Raw genomic sequence first — 19,799 nt, 5'->3', positions numbered from 1 at the left:
GGTATTTCCGTAGATTCATATTTTAATAAAATACGATTAAATAAACGGTATCTACGCAGAGAACTATTTCATCTGCTAAATATTATGACGAGTGCCGTATTTCGGATATTTTGTACATTTTTGCATATTATATGCATTTTCTGGATTCTTGCGCCTTTGAGTTTCTTACGAACTGATAAAAATTCGCGCTCTACCCATTAACTATAATTACCATCTTTAAACCGGAGAAAGAGAAAAAGAAAGAGAAAGAGCCCCCTTTTCTACTGGCGTATTTATAACAAACCTCACGTCAACCCGGTCAATCTTCCTATCTATCTCGCCATTCACATCGTTAACCACGCGACGTTGAAGCCTCGTCAGGACTCGAGAGAAGAAGTTTCATTAAAAGGCATCGCGCCACGTTATATTACTACTCCGGCTCAACTCGTTTCAGGATGCGCGATTCACCGCGCGGCGACCACGCGGTGTAATTACACGGAACGTCAAGGCCGAGGGCTTAACGCGTTAAAGACAAGATCCCAGCTCGCGATACCGAGAATCGAATGAATTAACATCGGGCACGAGTGATTCGGAGCGTGTTACCGGTGGCCGCACACGCGGCGCCCATTTATAAATAGAGCCACACGTTCAACGCAGAACCACGATCTTCTTCGACCAATTCGGATCTGGATCGTGTCGCGAGCCGCGGATATCCCTTGCCTCCGAGCCTTTCAAACAAATCGGCTGTCACGTGCCGACTACCTCTTTCTTAGCTATGATTCACAAACGGCCAGTCACATAAACGATGCAACTCGGAGATCTGCGAAAATGCAACTTGTTTAGTGGCTACGGACTTTGAAAAAAATTCATTCAAAGTCAAAGTATTTCGTGGTATAATCGAGCAAGGTGATTACTCGTGATAAGATGAATCAAAGATGTAGAATATTTGTTAACGTGAGTTTACAGTATCGTCTGTTACGGTTTTAGCGTCAGATATGTTCTCAAACCTTTTTATAGAATAATTTCTTTGCATATGGGGCTTCGTTTTCGAGAAAAACGCTTCTGCAGATTCGCTATATCACTTTAGTACTCATCGATAATTATTACAAATATATTTTCTAGTTTTGGTATATGTTTCGGCGTCTAGAATCGATCCTCCAAAAGAGTTGCAGGAATTCCTTAAGACCCCGTATAAACCCAAAAATCTGTAGCAAGATCATGATGACGATTGCTACGCGTAAACTGTCACTTCCTGAAATTATTATCAGTTCTTAAATATTCGGATAGAAACAAAGTCAATACGAATGTGTATCACGTGTGTTTTTGCATTCATCGTAAGATTCCGACGCAGCGTTGGACCCTCGAAAATCGCCACGTTCATCCGTAACGAGGATGCACGAGCATCGAGCAGCAACGAGAAACTCTCTCTTTCACTCTCTCGAGTCGGTTGGTGCCACGGGAAGCCATTAACGCCAATTGTGGTTTCATTAATTTTCATCCTTGCTTTCGCTGGCCGAAGGTGACGGCTCGGGAATCCCTGATCGGCAACCCGTTCCCCGGGGCCTCACGAGAACGTGAACCTGGTTCGCTTGGCGAGCAAGGTCGACGGTCTGAATGTATGCATGGCTTTTTTGCTTCTTCGGGTGTTGCTCGTGCTTGGTGGTGGATTGATGCATTGGGTGCTGGGCGGACCCAACGCGCGAACGCTGCGCTTGGGTGGCTCCGTTTGAACAGAGAGTTTAATTGGGATGTGAAATATAGTTGGTAGTGAAGCTTCGTTGGAGAAGAGCGCTGTAAGAGCGTTTAGAAGGTGAATTCGACGAAGGGAGGTTTTTCAAGTTGGCGAGAGAAGAGCGATAACGTGAAATCGATCTAGGAATTGACTTTTTCATGGCTAGAGCGTGTAGTTTCTTTAGAGTAAATATACAGGCTGAACTAGTAACTTGTAGTGCGTTAATTACCACCTGTCTCCGTCATTTTTTGAATTAGTCTCGTTATCTTATTAATAGAGCAACGATACAGTCGGATCTAATTTATCGAAACAAAATTTTAGTCAGTGTTGGATGAAACGGATCCGAGAGAATTGAGCCAACAGATTGGAATATCGGTTCCTATTATTTATACGAAAGTTGCAGTTAGTGGGAAGAATTATTAAACTCCTATTATGCGGCCGCTAGTTATGCGAATAGTCTGTACCTCGGCAGATTCACGTAAATGTACTTCTATCATAATAGAATAATGGAATACATTTATGGAATCTACGATAGTAGAATAATAATGGAATAATAAAATTCGAATTATACAACCCTAGATTATATAGATTAGAGTTGCGGAAGGACTACTCGACAATTTACAGATTTTCTATTGAAACGCGAAAACGAGTTTTCATCTTTCATTCTCTTCAAAATATTCATTTTAAGATTTCTGTCGACCATCTTTTACTCTTCTCGATCTACGCTACAAGATTCTAAAATTTTATCGCCCTTCATAATTACTACGTAACCACTACAAACCATGATTTACAATTCATAAATATAGCATTCGTAGTTTCATAACTAATTTAAAGATTACGCTGGTTAAAGGGCATAAGAGCTAAGAACGTAGGTAAAACATGACGAAACTCTACAGCCGAGAAATTTTACGATCCCCAGGAATATTGCAGCGATCGTAAAAGCATCAAAACCCACCACGATGCGCTCGCTCCATTATGCAACGCGACATTCCATTACGCACGCCATGGGGACTTAAAGCTCCGTTTAAAACAGTACAACCCATGTTACTCTGCTAGCCTTGAAACGCCATCCATCTAATCCACGCGACAATCCCCGATACCATTAATCATCCGAATTCGTCCAAGCCACAAGCAATTAAGCTTGCTCGACTTCCATTTCTCTCTAATACTGTACACTCCCTTCTCCTCGTGCAATCTATTCGACTTCCTCTTAGAACCCCGTTAACGATCGCGGCATTGCAGTTTTCGCTATCGATGGCCGGCGTCGCGGCACGGCGCCGTCTAACATTGTAGTTAGAATGGACGCGAATTTGTTTGTATACACGCGACCGATCGATCGAATAAATTTTTGCGAACGTGGGTCATTTAGGCGTGGCTCTTTGACTTTGACCAACATCTGCAACGTTAATAGAAATTGCAAGCTCGAAAGCAACCGAAAAATCTCCGTCGACGATAATTGTTCTTGGTAACCAAGAAAATTCCGTTTTACGCTGGTAATGATCATCGGTAACCAAGACCGATTAAAACTTCTTATTGCGGATAGTGGCTATTCGTGATCAAAATCACTCGAGCTAAGATACTTACACTGTAACTATTTTCATTCGGATTACAGCTGTTAGGATCCCTGATATTCAAAAATTGATAAGATAGTAAAAATCGTTAAAAATTTTAATACACCGAATCATGGCCTAATTAATTTACCTATTTGATCGTTTACGTGAATTCGCAACCACAGCCTAATCCGATATGAAGTCGATAAACGCGAATTCCACGGCGAAGGTTCATTTGGCATCCAGGGGAGAACGGTGTCAAAGTCTATCGCTGGCTGCCGGTTTGCACTTCGTTATATTTCGCCGGGGCGTTGGCTACGCCGCGGACTCAAAGACGACGTAATTGCATCTCGTGCGCAATATACGCTACTTACGTATCTCTTAATTAATTCGTGCCTCCGCCCCGCCCGGTAATTATTTCCATATCGCCAGACACGTACCTCCGTCGACGACTACGGCGAGGACCTCGGCGACGTCTACCTCGACGACGTCTACCTCGACGTCTACGCCAACTATGGCGAGGATGAAGTCGAAAACGACGCGTGGAGAACCACGGACACACGCGTCGAGAATATCGAGCATTTTCAAGCTCAGTCACCGTATCGCTTCGCTCGTTTCTTTCTTTTTTCGTCGTCTTCTTCTTCTTCTTCTTCGTTTTTTTTTCTTTTTTTTTTTTGTTTCTCTGCTCATAATTAATTACACGGCAAGAGAGCGAGATTAGTTTGTACGAGATGGCGAGAAAGAAAGGAATGCTTATCGTCACGAGACGATTACGTTAAGCGTTCTGCTCATGGTTCGTCCGTCGAGTTCGCTAATCGAGAAGATATTATTAGCCTCGCTGATTTCGTTCGTCAATGATGCCCGTTTTTAGAGCTTGCTTAGTGATCCATTTTACGGAAATTGGCTTGAATCGCGGAATGGATTCTTTTTTACGAAGATGGAATTGGAATCATCGAGCAATCGAGTTGATAACGAAGAGAGATTTCGCTCCCTTGTGTGTGGTGATTTTCTAACATAGGATGAATCTCTTCTCTTGATAAATTTGCAAACAGATCTTCAGTAGTTTCTTTTTAGAAAAGCTTCTTAGTTCGTGGTTCAGAAGAAGTTCAAATTTGCATTTATAGGGTCGAGCAATGAATAATTGATGCATCAATTTGATACTTCTAATTAGGTGTTAGATATCGAAGAAGGTACTCATCCTTAATTAAGTATGAGGTATTGAAGAATTAATTAACTGTTAATTACAGACTAATTAAATATTTATACATTAATCTTGTTCGTTATTATCATATTATTTTTCTTCGCTTTTCGCTTAATTTTCTTCGTATCGTTGTGATAAATATTTATCGAATGGGTACTTACTTGACGTCGTACGTTATTTCCTATAAATCTGAAAATACGACGAAACGATTTATTGCACGTCTATATTTAATCGAATGACTGCCAAGTAGTGTCGAGGAAATATCTCGTAACATATATGCACGTCTTTCGTACGTGTATCTCACCCTATATGCTTCCTAACCTTGGCTGCCATCTGTTATCATTCTTCGGAATTGCCAAGTATCTCGAATCTCTCTGCTTTTATTGGATTTTTTATTTTTGAGAAAGAAATTTCCGAGGATATTTCCAATGGAAAATGAACGATGCCGGTAAAATGATCGAGTGTGTCAAACCTATGTAAGCTATAAATAAAACGCATTTGAACGTCCCCATCGTCGTATTATTTGTTCTATCCTCATTTATTCGTCGAATACTTCTTATTTACGTAATACATATTGAACATATAACACCATTCATAACTATAAAATTGTACATTCTTCGTACATTGGCAATCGCTTGGAACGGGTTCGATCGAAGAAATAGGAATTCAAGCGTGATCCTACGAGTCTTTTATATCGCAATTAATCGAACTCACGTTACATTCCGCCGACCACACCTTCGATTACTTCGAAGCACGCGGACGAACCTGCCCACGGTGTACAATGTAATATTTACATTTCGATTAGCCTAACGTCGCGCGTCGTCTTGGAACCGAGTAATCGTGATCAGTATTATCGAATCTTAAGAAAATCGAAAGTGCTTGCTCCCTCCACGGTCAAGGACAAGAACGAGTGGTTTTCCGGGAGCAACTTGCCAAAATTTGTCCGCCTCCACGATTCCTGGCTGATCGACGATCACAGCTATACGTAAATTGTTCCTGAAATACACGACACATTGGGTGAGATTAGACGATCATGGCCAATGGCGTTATTCAATCGGCTTGGACGTTATTTGAATAAAATATTTGGAAAATGTGTAGTTGATTAAATGTTACTTTGACAAAATTATATGTCAGTTTGTTTAAGCAGAAGGATTTTTTCACATTATTTCATTATTTATCTATCAAATTATATTTCACTTTAATTGATATTTCGTACTTTTATTTCTGATTCTATTATACCATGATTGTCATTTATATTGCAAAGGCAGATGCGAAATAAAGTGGGAAATCATTTGATCGTAACACGAAATAATATTACTTTCCCTTTGGTTATTAAAAAATTGAAGTTCAAATGAAAGGAATTGAAGCAGTTGAAATAGCTTTTTTCTCGTTTCTCATTTTTATTTCAAATAAAATTTGCACATGCCTATTACTCGATGATCGTTACCTTTCTGTCTGCTTGTACGATTCATCGGCCCATCCTGTTGGCAGCGAAAAGGAAACGATAAAGGAAACAATAATCCATAAATTATCGAGATTGAACGAGGTTCGTGTTGGCGATGCAATGTTACAATCAGCATGAAGGAATAAAAGAATCGCGAATATAATGAGCATCGTCCATGGCTCGCATCCAACAAACGGGACAGTTTAAACACTAAACGATACACTGTTATGTGTTGCATCGTTTGATACCAAGTTCGATAGGTACGACGCGACGATCGAGTAGCTTGAATTTATATAACTTCCTCGTTCTCAATCACTCTATATGGGGTATATAAATTCGTAGTTTTTCATTCGTCCTTTTATTTGTGGCCTCTTTAGTACTCTTTGGATCACCTTAATACTGTTCGTGATAGTTATCATGGATAGAGTGTGTTTCTTTATGGCGAGTCGTTTGGTGGAAATATTCTCGAAAAACAGGGCATCGGCTTATATTTATATCGTAATTCTATGCGTTCAATATTTACGTACTCGTTCTCGGCATTATGTAAAATAGATACAGATATTACATCTTGGAATTTGATAAAACAATTTATTTCGAGTTATAGCAAGATCTAATCTATATTTTCCAATAGGCACGTTCAAAAAGTATTTCATTCGTTGTTTCATATTCCGTTCAGAGGAATATCAAATTCATTTGATTCTTTGTATCGTGCTATGTTCCAGAAATCATTACGTTTCAAACAAAACTACCTCCACAGCCAAACGAACGTGTCCTGAATTAGAACAAGATCTACGCTATGTCTCTCAGCAACCTCTTCAAATAATATTTCATTCGCCTCCATGGTATATATTTCGTCTTCCTCTCAAAGTAACCAAATTCATTTGATTTTTCTGCAACATTTATCGGTCGTACTCGATCTCTCCATCCTCGGATCAGTTTATTTTCGTTTAAAGCAAGATCTACTCTATGTCTTTCAGTGGCTATCTTCAAAGAAATATCTGGTTTCATCCTCTTCTCAAAGTCCTGGAATTCATTTCAAAACATATTCTACCACCATCAGTGTCCGACCACTGATTGCAAATCGAGTATCACAACGAGAACACAACTTTTCCTGCTTCGAATTTTCTGGCTTGCGTAACCAGATACACGACGCATAAACCGTTGCCAAACCAGGACACGATGTACGGTATCACATCCCATCCGCAATCCCATCGATTCGACAACCTCCACCCACCTCCGTGTCACGCGAAAGCGAAATCAAACATCGATCCTCAATTACTAGCGGATCTGTTGCCGCTCTCCATGGAACCTCGTCGCGTGTTGTCCGTCCTCAGGATCACTCCCTGGGCGATTCCATATTGTTCAAATGGATCCTTCCTATAGATCATCGTTTCCTCCTTATGAATCTTATTTTTTGGAGGTGTAGAGGTTCTCGCGGGAGTGGTAGTTGGACTATCTTTCGGTGTCAGGGTCTTACTCGGCGTGGAAGATGGACTGTTTTTCGGCGAGTTTCGCAAATTCGACGTGGAACCTGTCGCAGGATTATTGTTGTCCCCCGCGGCGACTGCGTTGATCCCTTGTAACGCGTTGAAACTCTGCATGACCAAATGAGATGCGACAGACATAGTGAGAGGGTTGGCGGACTGCGACACAAGGGGAACCGGCCCAGATTTCTCGTTTCTGGCCGCTGTCAGATTACTCGATTGATTCTCCACTCGAGCCGCTGCCATAGGCAGCATTACCACCGGTGCATTCTCTACTCGAGACATTGATTGCGTCGGGGATCGATGCTCCGCTCTCGGGGTCGAGCTCTCGCCCCGAGCCATCGACGATTGGCCGTTCGCTACCGGTACACTTGACCTCTCCATCGGTCGACCGATCGCCATGTTGGATCTGTCTGGCTGCGTCGAACCAGCCAATACAGTGGCCGATTGCGTTCTTCTCGCAGACTCTGCTTCGTTTCCGTTCGACACCGGCGAGGCCGGAAACGGTGCGGTTTGCGAACGATGCCTTCTAGCAGGGATCTGCGGGTTCCTCTGCAAACTTCCATTACCAAGCATGTCTACCCGCGAGGTTCGATCCTGGAAATCTTGCGAGGGCTTTGCCAGTTCGGCAGTTCCCTCGGGTAAATTAGATTTGAAGCCATTGCCACTCCTCGTTGCAAGAATCTCGTCTTGAGAAGCGTTCAAACTGCTCGCTGGTGAATTATTAATTTGATCGTTCGCCAATGGCTTCCGATCCTCCATGTTGGGTTCGGTTTTCAGAGGTAACGCGAGAGGAAGTATCGCGTTGCCGTTTATTCCATTGGCATGGACCGCGAGGTTAGGATCGCCGTTGGGGAAACTGGCGAATCGGGCGATGGTTTCTCGTTCCTCGGCTACTTGAGGTGCAAACGGAATCTTCCTTTCGGTTGGCTGTCTTTTGATAGGCTGTCTCTTTCTAGCTGACGATGCATGCGTTCTGTTTCCATGTTTCTTGGGTTCGTTCTTCACCACTGGACGAGTCTCCGGAAAGTGTCTGCCTTTCATCGAGCTCGGTTCTTCGTCTTCATCCTCGTAGACACGAATGTCCTCGTTTAGATCCGACTCGTCTTCCTCGTGCTCTTCCACTATAGCGCTCGCTTGAATCCATTCTCTGATTCGGTCCTTCTTCTTAGCTCTGTCCACCGTGGTCTCGATCCCGTACGTGGTCAGAGTGTGAAGCAGTTGATTCTTCTCCTCGAGAGAGCTGTGGAAGCTGTACATGGACGGGCAGAGCTCGTCCCTCTCGTCGGCGCCACCTGTACAAACGTCGAATCAACGAGGTGGATAGGAAAACGAGAGGAAGAGAAGCTCTTTAACTCGGATCGATCGTTACCGTTCATAGCCTTCTCCGCGCCGAGTTTCGCTAACCACCTGTCCTCCAGGTATTTGTTTATCTCCAACACGCTAACGGGTCGCTTCTCGGCTTTAGGGTCCAGTAATCGTTTGAACATCCTTCGTAACAGCGAGAAGAATCGATGAAAAGAAATTAGGAGTTTGATAGATGGTAGTAAAACGTTGGTACAAGTTTTAGAACAAAGTGACGAAGGTAGATCGGTGAACAAAAGAAAATTTGAAACTGGCATTTGTATTGTATATTATGGGCATTCTCGAGTATCGTTCAAGGACAAAAAGCAAGAGTCTAACTTGCGCGAGAATCATTTTAATAGAATATATAACGAGTTTTGTAAATTCTATACATTGTAATTTGGTCTACGAATAAGATTCCGTCATATTGCTACGTTTAATGATTCCGTTCACTCAGAGACAATAAACCATTTAACTCAGGGGTTGCTGGCTTGCTTTCAGTCGTACTCGTGCTTGTTTCGAAAACAAACCAAAGCTAAAATGGAAACATTTCTCGGTATTACTCTTTGCGCGACCTCAGAATATAATCTGTTGTACAGTGAATCCTTTTGCTTGTTTTAACGCGCTGAATCGATCCTGAAAACGCCACCCTTTTTATGAACTCTCCTCCTCCCCACGTGTTTAACGAACGATTTCGGTATGCATCAATTTATACTTTTCTTTCTATACTCCCTATAGTCCCTATAGTCGGGTTACTATATGCCGGATTGTACTTTCTGTTGGTTAAAATTGAAATTGTACCACGTAGATGTAAATAGAATTTCTCGACGTACGAATAATTTCTTATCGAACTAAAAAGCTCGAAATTTCGATACTTTTATTAAGATTATTTCATAAAAATATAAATCTCAAAATTCCCCTTAATGTAAATAATTTCTTATGAAAATGGAAGTTTACCAGTTCCATTGTATTGTTAGGATTGTCCGATTATTCGATTATTGAATTTAAATCATTTAATTACTTAATTAAACGTCTTGCGTTAATTTTTGACAGATATTAAATGCTTGAAAGCGATCAAATTGTTAGATAGAAATATATGCCGGCGCCTGGTTCTCTCGAAGAAACTGACCTTTGCGCTCGTGAGCTGATCAGCTGAAATAATTTCGGTTTCTTGGCTATGTTGAGCGTCGCGTTGTGCCAGTTTTGATATCTGGTGTAGCGCGGGTCGTCCAACGCCGCTTTCTGCCACGGTAAGCATCCGGTCAGACAGACAAATAGGACAATGCCGAACTGCCAGACATCGTGCGACGTGAGAGCTCTGAAAACGTCAAACGTAAATAAGCTGCACGCGTACGCGTGCATATTTTCTCATTCATGATCACGATTTTAACGAGCTCCAAACGATCAAACCTTTCCTTACTAAAATTCAATGCGAAACTATCCGGTAGAACGTTTATAAATTTGTAATAAACCAGATAAATCTTACGGAAGATTAATGGCTGTAAATATTGGAAATTGTTATAAAATATTATACAAATATATTTTTGAATTAGGTTTGAAAGAGCTATAAATTTTCTCTCGTCGACGATATAAAATGAATGAAACCCTGTTATTGACATCAGAAAATATATAACGATTCATTCGTCATCTTCACAAACGATAAAAAGATGTTGCAAAAAGAGTAAAAGTTACATACAAAATATTTACTTTCCGGATTGTCGATCGATCAAACGTTTAAACAAAACAGAACAGATTACGTCAACAACGAGATCATGTTCTCCCGTATAAATGTTAACCCAAATATTTCTTCTGGCCACGATTCTCGAATCAATTTCAATACACTACTTCCCAAAAGGTGTTTATCGTTTGAGCACGTTGTTAAATCGAAAGTTTAACGTCGACTAGATTTAATATCTATCCGATCTTGTTTTTATCATAAATTCAATCCTTAATTGAATCCTAATTTAATTCGTCAATGGAAATTATGTTTATACCATCATGGGTGTAATTTTATAAGGGTATTTGCTTTCTGTTCCATACGTGTTTCTGTTCTAAATGTAGAACGATTATTGTTTGCATGGAAAATTTATGGTAATCCCAAAAATTCAAAATTACCGCGATAATTGCTAATAATGGTCAATCGTATAATTACTTGTACGTCTCGTCAGTGTCGATCTGCAATACCTCGGGTGGCGAGTATGGCAGCCACTCGTTGTGCCGACGCACCACCGTGTTCACCCTCCTGGTCTCGCCAAAGTCGCACAGTTTGATCCGCGAGAAATCGCTCCTGAACACGAGAATATTGTCCAGCTTGATGTCACGGTGCACCAACTCGCGACTGTGAATATGATGCACCGCTGCAGCCAACTGTCTGACTACCCTTTTTGCGTGAAGCTCGCCGAGCCCAGTCTCCGTTACGTTGGACGTTAAATCTCCTGAAATGATGGGTCGTATACGGTGTAATATTGTAACTTTTATGGGAAATATAGAAATATCAAGCTTTCTTATTGTACGAAAATAGACGTTTCTTGTCCGAATATTTTAAACTTGCATGACTCGAAATATCTGAAAAACTTGAGGAAGGAGGCTCGTTTCGAAAATGGAATGAAAGGAGAACGAAAACAAGAATTCTGAAGAAACAAAGTACTGTTTGCAGCAAAATAATTTCCACGGCCATGTCTATCTCCTATGATTGGGGTTAGGTTGGGGTTAGATCGGTTGGGGTTTGGTTGGTTAGGTTAGGTTGATTGGTAGATAGTTCCAAGTTTCTACAGAATATGGTAAACAATTTGCAGCCAGTATTAACGATAGAACTTCCATACTCTGTGGTGTGAAATTGGTAGTGTGCATCAGCAGCGATTACTCGGCAAACAGCAAATTAAAATTTCAAAGAGCACCAATTTATCATCTCGACGTTTCTGCTGGCCTTTATTCCCTTTTTTCCTACATCTATCGAGATTCCTCCGCATCAAATATTCCATTATCCCACACATCTGAGCTCCTACAGCCCCCGAGAACAACATTTTTAAGGCGTTAATCATACATGCATGGCGCAATGGCCATCCCACGCCGTTATATATCCACATTCGTAAAGTCGTCGAAAACTATTAGGTAGAAGCTATACACGGTTAGACATTTGATGGCATCCCTCGTTTAAGAGTTTTAATGAAAAAGTGACCCAAATTTATTTGTTCTGCTCCAACTATACCTTTCATAAATGAATGTTGTTCCTGAAGGATGGATCATTGTTATTAAGAACATCGAATATTTTATTTTATGGCAATAAATGGAGCAAAGAGCCGAGTGGAAAGGTGAACACGTTTTACTTCTCGTTGGATAATTAAATTTGCATAAGAAACGCGTAGATTTTAATATATACATATATATATATATATGAATCAGAATTGACCTAACCTTCCTTATCCAAGGATTTATAACCGAATATTAAAAATATTTGCTCAGTGTAAAGAATTCATATCTAGCATAAAAATTTCTCTCGTAAAATTTCTCACAATATTCTTCGAATTACACACTTTTTTTTCTGCTTTACTATTTTTATCATTTTGCCTCGAAATTCCTTAAGCGAAGAAAAATCTTGGAGAGCACGATGCGAGTCGATCGATAAACGATATTCACGTGCATGGCATAAAAGGGACACTCACCAAGAGGAGCGTACTCCTGGCTGAAAACGTAGAAGCCGGCGGTCTCGAAGGCCACATCGTAGGTGGTGATGATGTTCCTGTGCGCGGCCAGGTGCAGTCCATAATGGAACTCGCGAAAGAAGTCCGAGATGCCGGTGTATGCCTTTGGCAGCGCCTTCAGTACCATTTCGGTCTGGGTGCTTCGGTGCTCGGTTAGCAGGATCTTGCCGAACCATCCTTCTCCAACAATTTGTAGAATATCGAACTCGTCGATCAAATTCACCTGTTCGGCAAAAATTCATCAAATTCAGGTGTTGTTGTTGCATCGAACGAGAGATTGGTGAATGATGAATTTTATGAAGACGTAGAACAGCTGCTGTTTGTGGTACAGGTGCTGCTAACGAAAATATTATCGATCAATGTTAAAATGCTATCCATAGCTCGATATGTCGAGAACATTGTTAAGATATCGTAACCTTGCCACGATCCTTGAATTTCTATTTCAAGTTTGCTCTCATCTTGGAAAATCTTTAACCAGATGTTTAATATAAGGTGTAATTGATTTGATAATTACCTGGTAATCAATCGATTCATTGAAACACGAGATATTTGCAAGTAAAGAATTATCTTGTACAATAGGACATTTATTAATAATGGCCAGCAGCGTCTCTAGCTTTTCGTCGATTTTCTTCGCGTCGGTCGGAATTAAAGAGGAACGCGAGAGAAGTCTATTTCTATTTCGGAACGCGACTTAATTCTGCTATAGGATCGATGGATATCGTTTTCGAACGTCAGAAGATACCTCTTGGAAGTAGAGGATTCCTTTTACATTGACCAGAAACTGCTCGTGGATCCATGAAGTTGCATAATTTAGTGCGATACGTTGTAAACGTCGAACTACGGGAAATCGTAATGCGGTCGTAAATTACTGAAACTAAAGTCACTGATAAGGATCGAATTGGATGAATAATTTTCTTTTCTTTATTCATTGCCAGTAATATTTTTGTAGGAAAAATTTCAACAGCGATGTAGTAGAATTTAGATCGTAGATTATGAAATCTATATATATATTTTCTTTTTCTTACTGAAACGATTGTTACATTTACAATTTCATTGTAATATAGAGTTAAATAATTGTTCTTCGTATGTGTATTTTAGCGATTACTCGACATTTTTCAGTTTTGGAGCAAGAATGATAATATTTGAAGATTTTTATTCAGCTGTGTACCTATCTGCATATACGTTGTACACACGTACATTCATAAAACGTTTTCATTCGAAACGCAATGTTTGTTCGAAGCTTATTTCTTTAAAACAAACAACAGCATCTGTCGTCGCCTACTATTTCCACGTTAGAAACCCCGAGAAGTTACAAGAAACTGAGCGAACGTCGTAATTCTCGCGAACTCAAATCCCAAACTCCGTATAACTTACACGAAACGTGTTCCAAAAACCTAAAAAAGGAGTTGTCTCATTCACGGCGACACATATTCACCCGGGTAACTTTAGAGGCAAGCGCCAACAAAGTCATAGACTTCACCACGATGCAGTGTCGTCGGTGTTTGGTGGATACTCCGATTTTCCAAAGTTGGAGAAAGATCCTGGCAGAAACACGATTTGCCACAAAACTCCGTAACAATGAAAACGGTGTCGGTTTATTACTCTCTAGCAGCCGCAGACAGTCTGTTCGCAAGACTCGTCGAGGTGTTAAAGGTTACAATCGCGTCGCGCACTGTCATAAAGTGGGCATCGAGCGAGAAAGTTGGTTTAGTGCCAGAAAACGAATGAGTCCGCGTTTGCTTCGTTTCGAGGTTCACTACCTTGCATAAATATTTCCACAATAAATATTTTATGATTGAAGTTATCGCACATGTTCAATATATAATTGAGTATATTATGAAACATTTTACATAAGGAAATTGTTTATGAATATATTTTGTGCGTGTGTGAGGGGGAGGGCTATATGAAATATTTTGAAATTTCATTAAGACCTAAATTTCAATTAATATAAATAAAAGAGCAAGAACGTCGAAGGTGAATGGACGTTGATTCTGCGGAGACATCTAACTCGAGTAACTTTAATTATATCTGATCGATCTATCTATCTTAGAAATGTGTCCTTCTAACTACATTCGAAAAGTTTCATAACGCACAAATATCGAGCTGTTGAGCGATGTGGCCGTATATATTCTTTCTTATAGTTTAAATTTAACGGAACGTCTGGCCCCAGACAAGACAGGGAAAAAAGAATTCGCGGCAGGGAGACGTTCTTCCATCTTTGAAAATATGTTAAAAGTTGCGCCAGGTGTCCAAATACTTTTACACGGTTGTATAAATGTTGCGCATACAAGCTACTATTTCTGGATCTCGACAAACAATGAATGAGTGGGAACGCGTGAGTTATGATTGTTAATGCCACTTAATCTCGATGATCTTTTTGACCGATCGAACGATTTGTTGGCGTTATTTGAGGTTATGATCGCAGCTGTTGTTTTGGAGCCTGTTCGTTCCATTCGTGACTCATCGGCAGGCGAAGATCGTGGCTAAGAATGTTCGCTTTTGTTTGATGTTCGGTTAAGGAAAAACGTCAAAGAGTGTTCTTGCGTTGGTCCATAAGTAGAGCCGAATGCCAACTTCTTTATTTAGGTGTTTTATAGGAGAAATAAAAGTCAGAGGAACGAAAGCTTTGATGATGGATTGTATCGAGCTTTTTGTGCCCCTCATTTCCAGCCTCTTATTTTGAGCTTCTATTGGGATATATCGAGTCGATCCGTTACAAAGAGCATTTGCGAATGTATGGAGTTTATTGATATTACGGAACATGTAGGAAACGTGCAGAATATATACAATCTATAACGTTTTTATCTTATTGAACTTGCCAAAAGCATCCGCGCGTTTTCGATAATTCTATAATGGTTCTAGCGTTTAAACACATCAGTCAGTTTCTTAATTAGATGTGAATTTTTAGTAGATATTCGAGAATTGAAGAATTTATGTCGAACATTGTGTGCGGAATTTCAAAGTAAGCAAAAGCACTTGCATCGAGTTGTAACGTACAATTTCATTGTATAAATTCTCTCATAAATTCCCTCGGTTTTCATTTCTGATAAATGTTATTACCCTTGTAGGTTTTTTTTTTTTTTTTTTAAACAGAGAGTTTCCCTTTCATATATGATTTTAATTTTTTAACTTCAAGGAATATGATTTGATTTCAATTTGAATGGAATATGCCGTATATCACGATCTAATAATAAAAGTAATTTCCGCGATCTCCGCGATAAATATTATAAAATCAGAGACAAGAGATTAATAATTAAATTCGATCGCAATATACGGGCAATCAGAGAAAAGTTGGTAAAAGCTCGAGTAATCGGTTCATCCGTGGCACTCTAAATTTACGTTCGTCGTGTCCATCCTTCCCCTTTCGATTACACCAACAGCTTCGTTCAATCTGGTCGATCGAAAAATCATATTACCTGAAAAGAGTATCAAAAGGGCTCGTGGACCGATCGAAACGAACGCGCAAACGAAGGAAAGAGGGGAAAAAGGGGGTAAAAAGGGGGTTGTTCGTATCACGAGGAAGATTTGATTCGCCAATCGAGTTACCTTCTCCAGCTCGAACTCTCGTATCCTGTGAATGGATCCGCCAATGGCCTTCTTCATTAAGCTCATTCTGACGGACGGTCGTCAATCGTGCGCCACGAACTCGAATTCGAGCCAAAAGTTGCGTTTAACTGTCCGCTGTGGTCGACGCAGATATCGCGAGGTTTACATTCTCCCGTCTCACGCTCGACACTCCTTTTTGTCACATGTTGGTCTTGGCCTTTGCGTCGATCAATCTTCGATCCTGTCGCGAAGTCGATGGATCTTACGACTGAAACGATTGAAATTGAAGGTTGTGTCGTTTATTTGGTAATGGATGGTTCTTTCGTTTGTCGACGACTAGATTGATAGAAATTGTGGAATTCGAATGATAGATACGGCGCTAATATTCAGATATACCGTTGACTTCGACGATAATTATTCTATTGAAATTTGTACAGGAATAATTAAATTATGAGTGCAATTTATGAGCGTCAAGATTAATCTTATCGCATCGTTCTATAGGAAAACGAGAAGGATCACGTGGATATGAAGTATCGCTACTTCAACAACGCGATAAAAATCACGATGAATGGTTTTTACGAGCGTTGTGTTTTAAAACACTTGATGCAGTGGTTTGTTGCATACTTCACTTTCGGTTTTTTATTTTTTCTATCTTTTTAGCCGCAAGCTCTCAATCATGTCCAGTGATGGATGGGCGAGACGTGTATCGGTTGCTTGAATTGTACCAGGGAGGATTGCGTTTTCACCTCGTATTGTGAACGTGTGTAGGTTGATTATGTATATCGGGGAAGGGTCATCACGACCATAAATTCAAGTAAAAGTATAGAACTAGCGGGAAAGGTGTATAACACGAGAATAGAAAATTATGACGTAGGATTCGTGGAAACTGATTTATCATTTTGTTTAAAAATTTTGTAGGAAAATTTTGTACAAGGTTTTGTTCAGATTATATTTTTACCAATATGCAGATATAAAGATGTGTGTATACGTATATATACAAATATTACGAGACTGTGATTATTATTTGTTCGTTATTTACTTGAAATTCCGTAAATCGCATATTATTCAAAGTATCTATAATACGAGTTTACACATTGCGATATGATTATTTCGCCACATCGCCAATTGGCGTGGCCGCTCGTTAAAGCGTTAATTTAGAATTGTAAATGACGTCGCATGATACTGTAACTATTTACATCGTTCGCAAATTTCTAAAAGAAAGTTGCAAATTCCCGAGACATTTATCACATTGCCTTCGTCGTCGTACAACAAAGAAGATCAAGCAAAGAAGATTAAGAATTCTGATTTGCCATGATTCTTCAAAGAAGTTGCAATAATTTGTCCGATTAGCTCCTATTATGCTTCGCGAACGTTACGCAAACGGCTTCGAATTAGAAGCTCCATACAGTCTAGCGGCATTTTGTAACAACAAGATCCTGTTGAGAATTAAAGCGTGGGCCAAAGCGCTGGCGAAGTGGTAGGGGAAAGTTTGCCAAAAGCCACTTAAACCGCGATCACGTGCTTCCGCGTAGCCGCAAAGCGAAAGCGCAAGTTTTAGATAATGCGCCCTTTGTGAGGCCGTGCAGGGTAACGACGCGTTTTCACGGAGTTACAAAGCTCGTAAGTGGCACGGCCTCCTCATGAATGAGAAGAGAAAGAGAAACGGCGATGCAGAAACAGAGAGGGAAAGAAAAATGCGGAGGGAGTAAAAAAAAGTTTGGTGAATGACGCCTTGCGTTGGGGAAGGTTCGCCTGCCACTTCGTCTCGAAGGAAAAAGATATGTACTTACTCTGAACGCGGGCGTATCGCGTTCAGAAATCGTGAAAAGAATCGAGCTCGCGTCGTTTGATGTTCAGCTACTTCCGATGGAGAACGCGTTTTCGCGATACAGGAGCGGCGTATTCAGACCATGAAACATTCATGTCGACGCGGAGATGAGAAAAAAAAAAAGGTATCGATGCGGCAGAGAAAAATAACGCGGGGCAAAGCAGAGCGTCGAAGGACGTGAAAATGCGACTCGAAGGTAGACGATACCGCGCGAAGAGATATTAGGCGCATCGAACTTGATTCTGGCTACCTTTCGCTGGGTCTAGCGACTTTTAGCGAAATTGGAGATATCGGGTAGCGTAGCGAAATTTGAAAAAGTTCGTAGACGATGTGTTTTGAATCTTTCTGTCGACCAATTTCGGATTTTCTTCGTTGTTTGTCCGAATTTAACTAATCGTCTTTCAGCTTTGAAAGGAATACAAGCTCTCTAATCGACTTAATATTTGGAAAAAATTGAGTTAATTAATCGATGAATGAAGAGCAGCATAGTTTAGATGAGATTTTCACGTTGAAAGAAAAATTAAGCAAGGGAATAGCGGCAGTGTTCGGAAAGGATCGTTGTTAGAGCAAAGTACACGTGCCTAGGACAGAAATAGCGTCTCAGATTCCAGGCTATAATTCATAGCTGTATATTATTCGCTCGAATAAGTTGTTCCTGTTTATAATTTCACGCAGGGGATTAATAGGGGATATTTCTTCTCTAACGGAGGCTTTAAGATCTTGTACTTGCGAGTCGCGATAATTGTTACGCAAGTTGAAACACAACGAAACACCGCAAACCTCCGATACACACGGGATCTCTCGTCTTCGGCCAAATTACGTTAACTATATCGGCCGTATAATCACCGGATATAAAACTCTTTCGCTAGCATCTACGTCGATTCTATTTCTTATTAAGTGTAAACAATCGCCAGTTAAAAATGACAATTGTATGTGAGGAGGAGATAAGTTTACGAGATTGGTTATCTTAATAAATGTCGATGCAAAGGAATCAGAATAAGACAGATATTTCTTATCTTTTGGTATGGACATAATCGTTTTTCATTAATATTAGAAATAGATTCGAATACTTAACCCCATACCTAAGAAATGCCGAGAGATCCGGGTAGTGGAAAAACACCAAAAAGTCGAGGTAGAAGAAAATACCAAGAAGTCCAGGTAGAAGAAAATACCAAAAAGTCCAGGTAAAAGAAAATATCAAACGACGAGTAATCTTCGACAAAAGATCCAACTGGCGCCTAAGCAATTGCTTCTCCGCCTCTTATCGCACTTTCCCTGAGCATAGCTCGGTTATCACTTTTCCCGACCGAATAATATGCTTCATCAAATGCTTCTTCTCCCAACTTTCGACCACACACTCGCCCTTATTCGCACTCATTCGTGCTCATTCGCATTCATTCGCACTTTTGGCACTTCGTTCCAAGAATTCGCTCAGCCAACCCGGGCTACAATTAATCCGTGAAAATGTCACCAACACCAGCACCACGCACTTATTTCTTCACGATCAACTTCATAATGCGCTGAAACCTCCTGGAAACAGGCCGGAAACTTTTGTCTCTTTTGAAACACGAAACTCGAGTTCGGTTCTTTCTGCTGCTCTAACCGTAAACGTGCCTGCCGGGATTCGTGATTTTACAGCGACTCCCGTGTACGCTGCACTCTTCGACTGTCTGCAGTATTTATAAAACACCGACCGGAAAGCACGACTGGCGAGCTGATTTTGGCGCCGAGCCGGCTTGGCCGTGCGCTAACGCCTCGACGCGGACGTCGTCTTCGTGGATCACGATCTTCATCGTCGAACGGCCGAAGAATCCTCAATTTTTCAGCGAAATTTACTCGTTCACGCGTTTTATTTCCAAATCGATTCGCGACTGTTCACCGACCATCGTTAATTTTCCGATCTCTGCGTGTAACCACGTGCTAGAGGTAGCTGAACGCATAATCGCAGTCCCGGGAAAATTGATGCGTCTGCGTCGCGGCACGTCGAGCT

At 40.8% G+C, this 19,799-nt stretch overlaps 1 protein-coding gene across 3 annotated transcripts; it reads right to left on the bottom strand.

Moving 5' to 3' along the window:
- Window positions 1-5,321: 5,321 nt before the first annotated feature.
- On the bottom strand, window positions 5,322-19,695 carry LOC122571460. 3 transcript variants are annotated; one of them, XR_006318056.1, is made up of 8 exons: window positions 18,892-19,694; window positions 15,982-16,249; window positions 12,397-12,658; window positions 10,887-11,169; window positions 9,864-10,052; window positions 8,763-8,881; window positions 5,910-8,685; window positions 5,322-5,458 (listed from the first exon to the last, which is right to left on the bottom strand). XR_006318056.1 is itself a non-coding variant. In XM_043735210.1 (7 exons), exons 2-7 carry the CDS (start codon window positions 16,045-16,047, stop codon window positions 7,178-7,180), a joined length of 2,427 nt encoding a protein of 808 aa, XP_043591145.1. In that variant the 5' UTR covers window positions 16,048-16,249; window positions 18,892-19,694; the 3' UTR covers window positions 5,843-7,177. The 3 variants fall into 3 exon arrangements, 1 of the variants encoding a protein (XP_043591145.1); XR_006318057.1 differs by lacking the exon at window positions 15,982-16,249 and having other exon boundaries at window positions 18,892-19,695; XM_043735210.1 differs by lacking the exon at window positions 5,322-5,458 and having other exon boundaries at window positions 5,843-8,685.
- Window positions 19,696-19,799: the final 104 nt, after the last annotated feature.

The sequence above is a fragment of the Bombus pyrosoma genome, linkage group LG10 (assembly GCF_014825855.1).
Source record: "Bombus pyrosoma isolate SC7728 linkage group LG10, ASM1482585v1, whole genome shotgun sequence".
Lineage (NCBI taxonomy): Eukaryota > Metazoa > Arthropoda > Insecta > Hymenoptera > Apidae > Bombus > Bombus pyrosoma.
The sequence above is the reverse complement of the archived record's forward strand: the minus strand, read 5'-3'. Positions and strand labels throughout refer to the sequence as shown.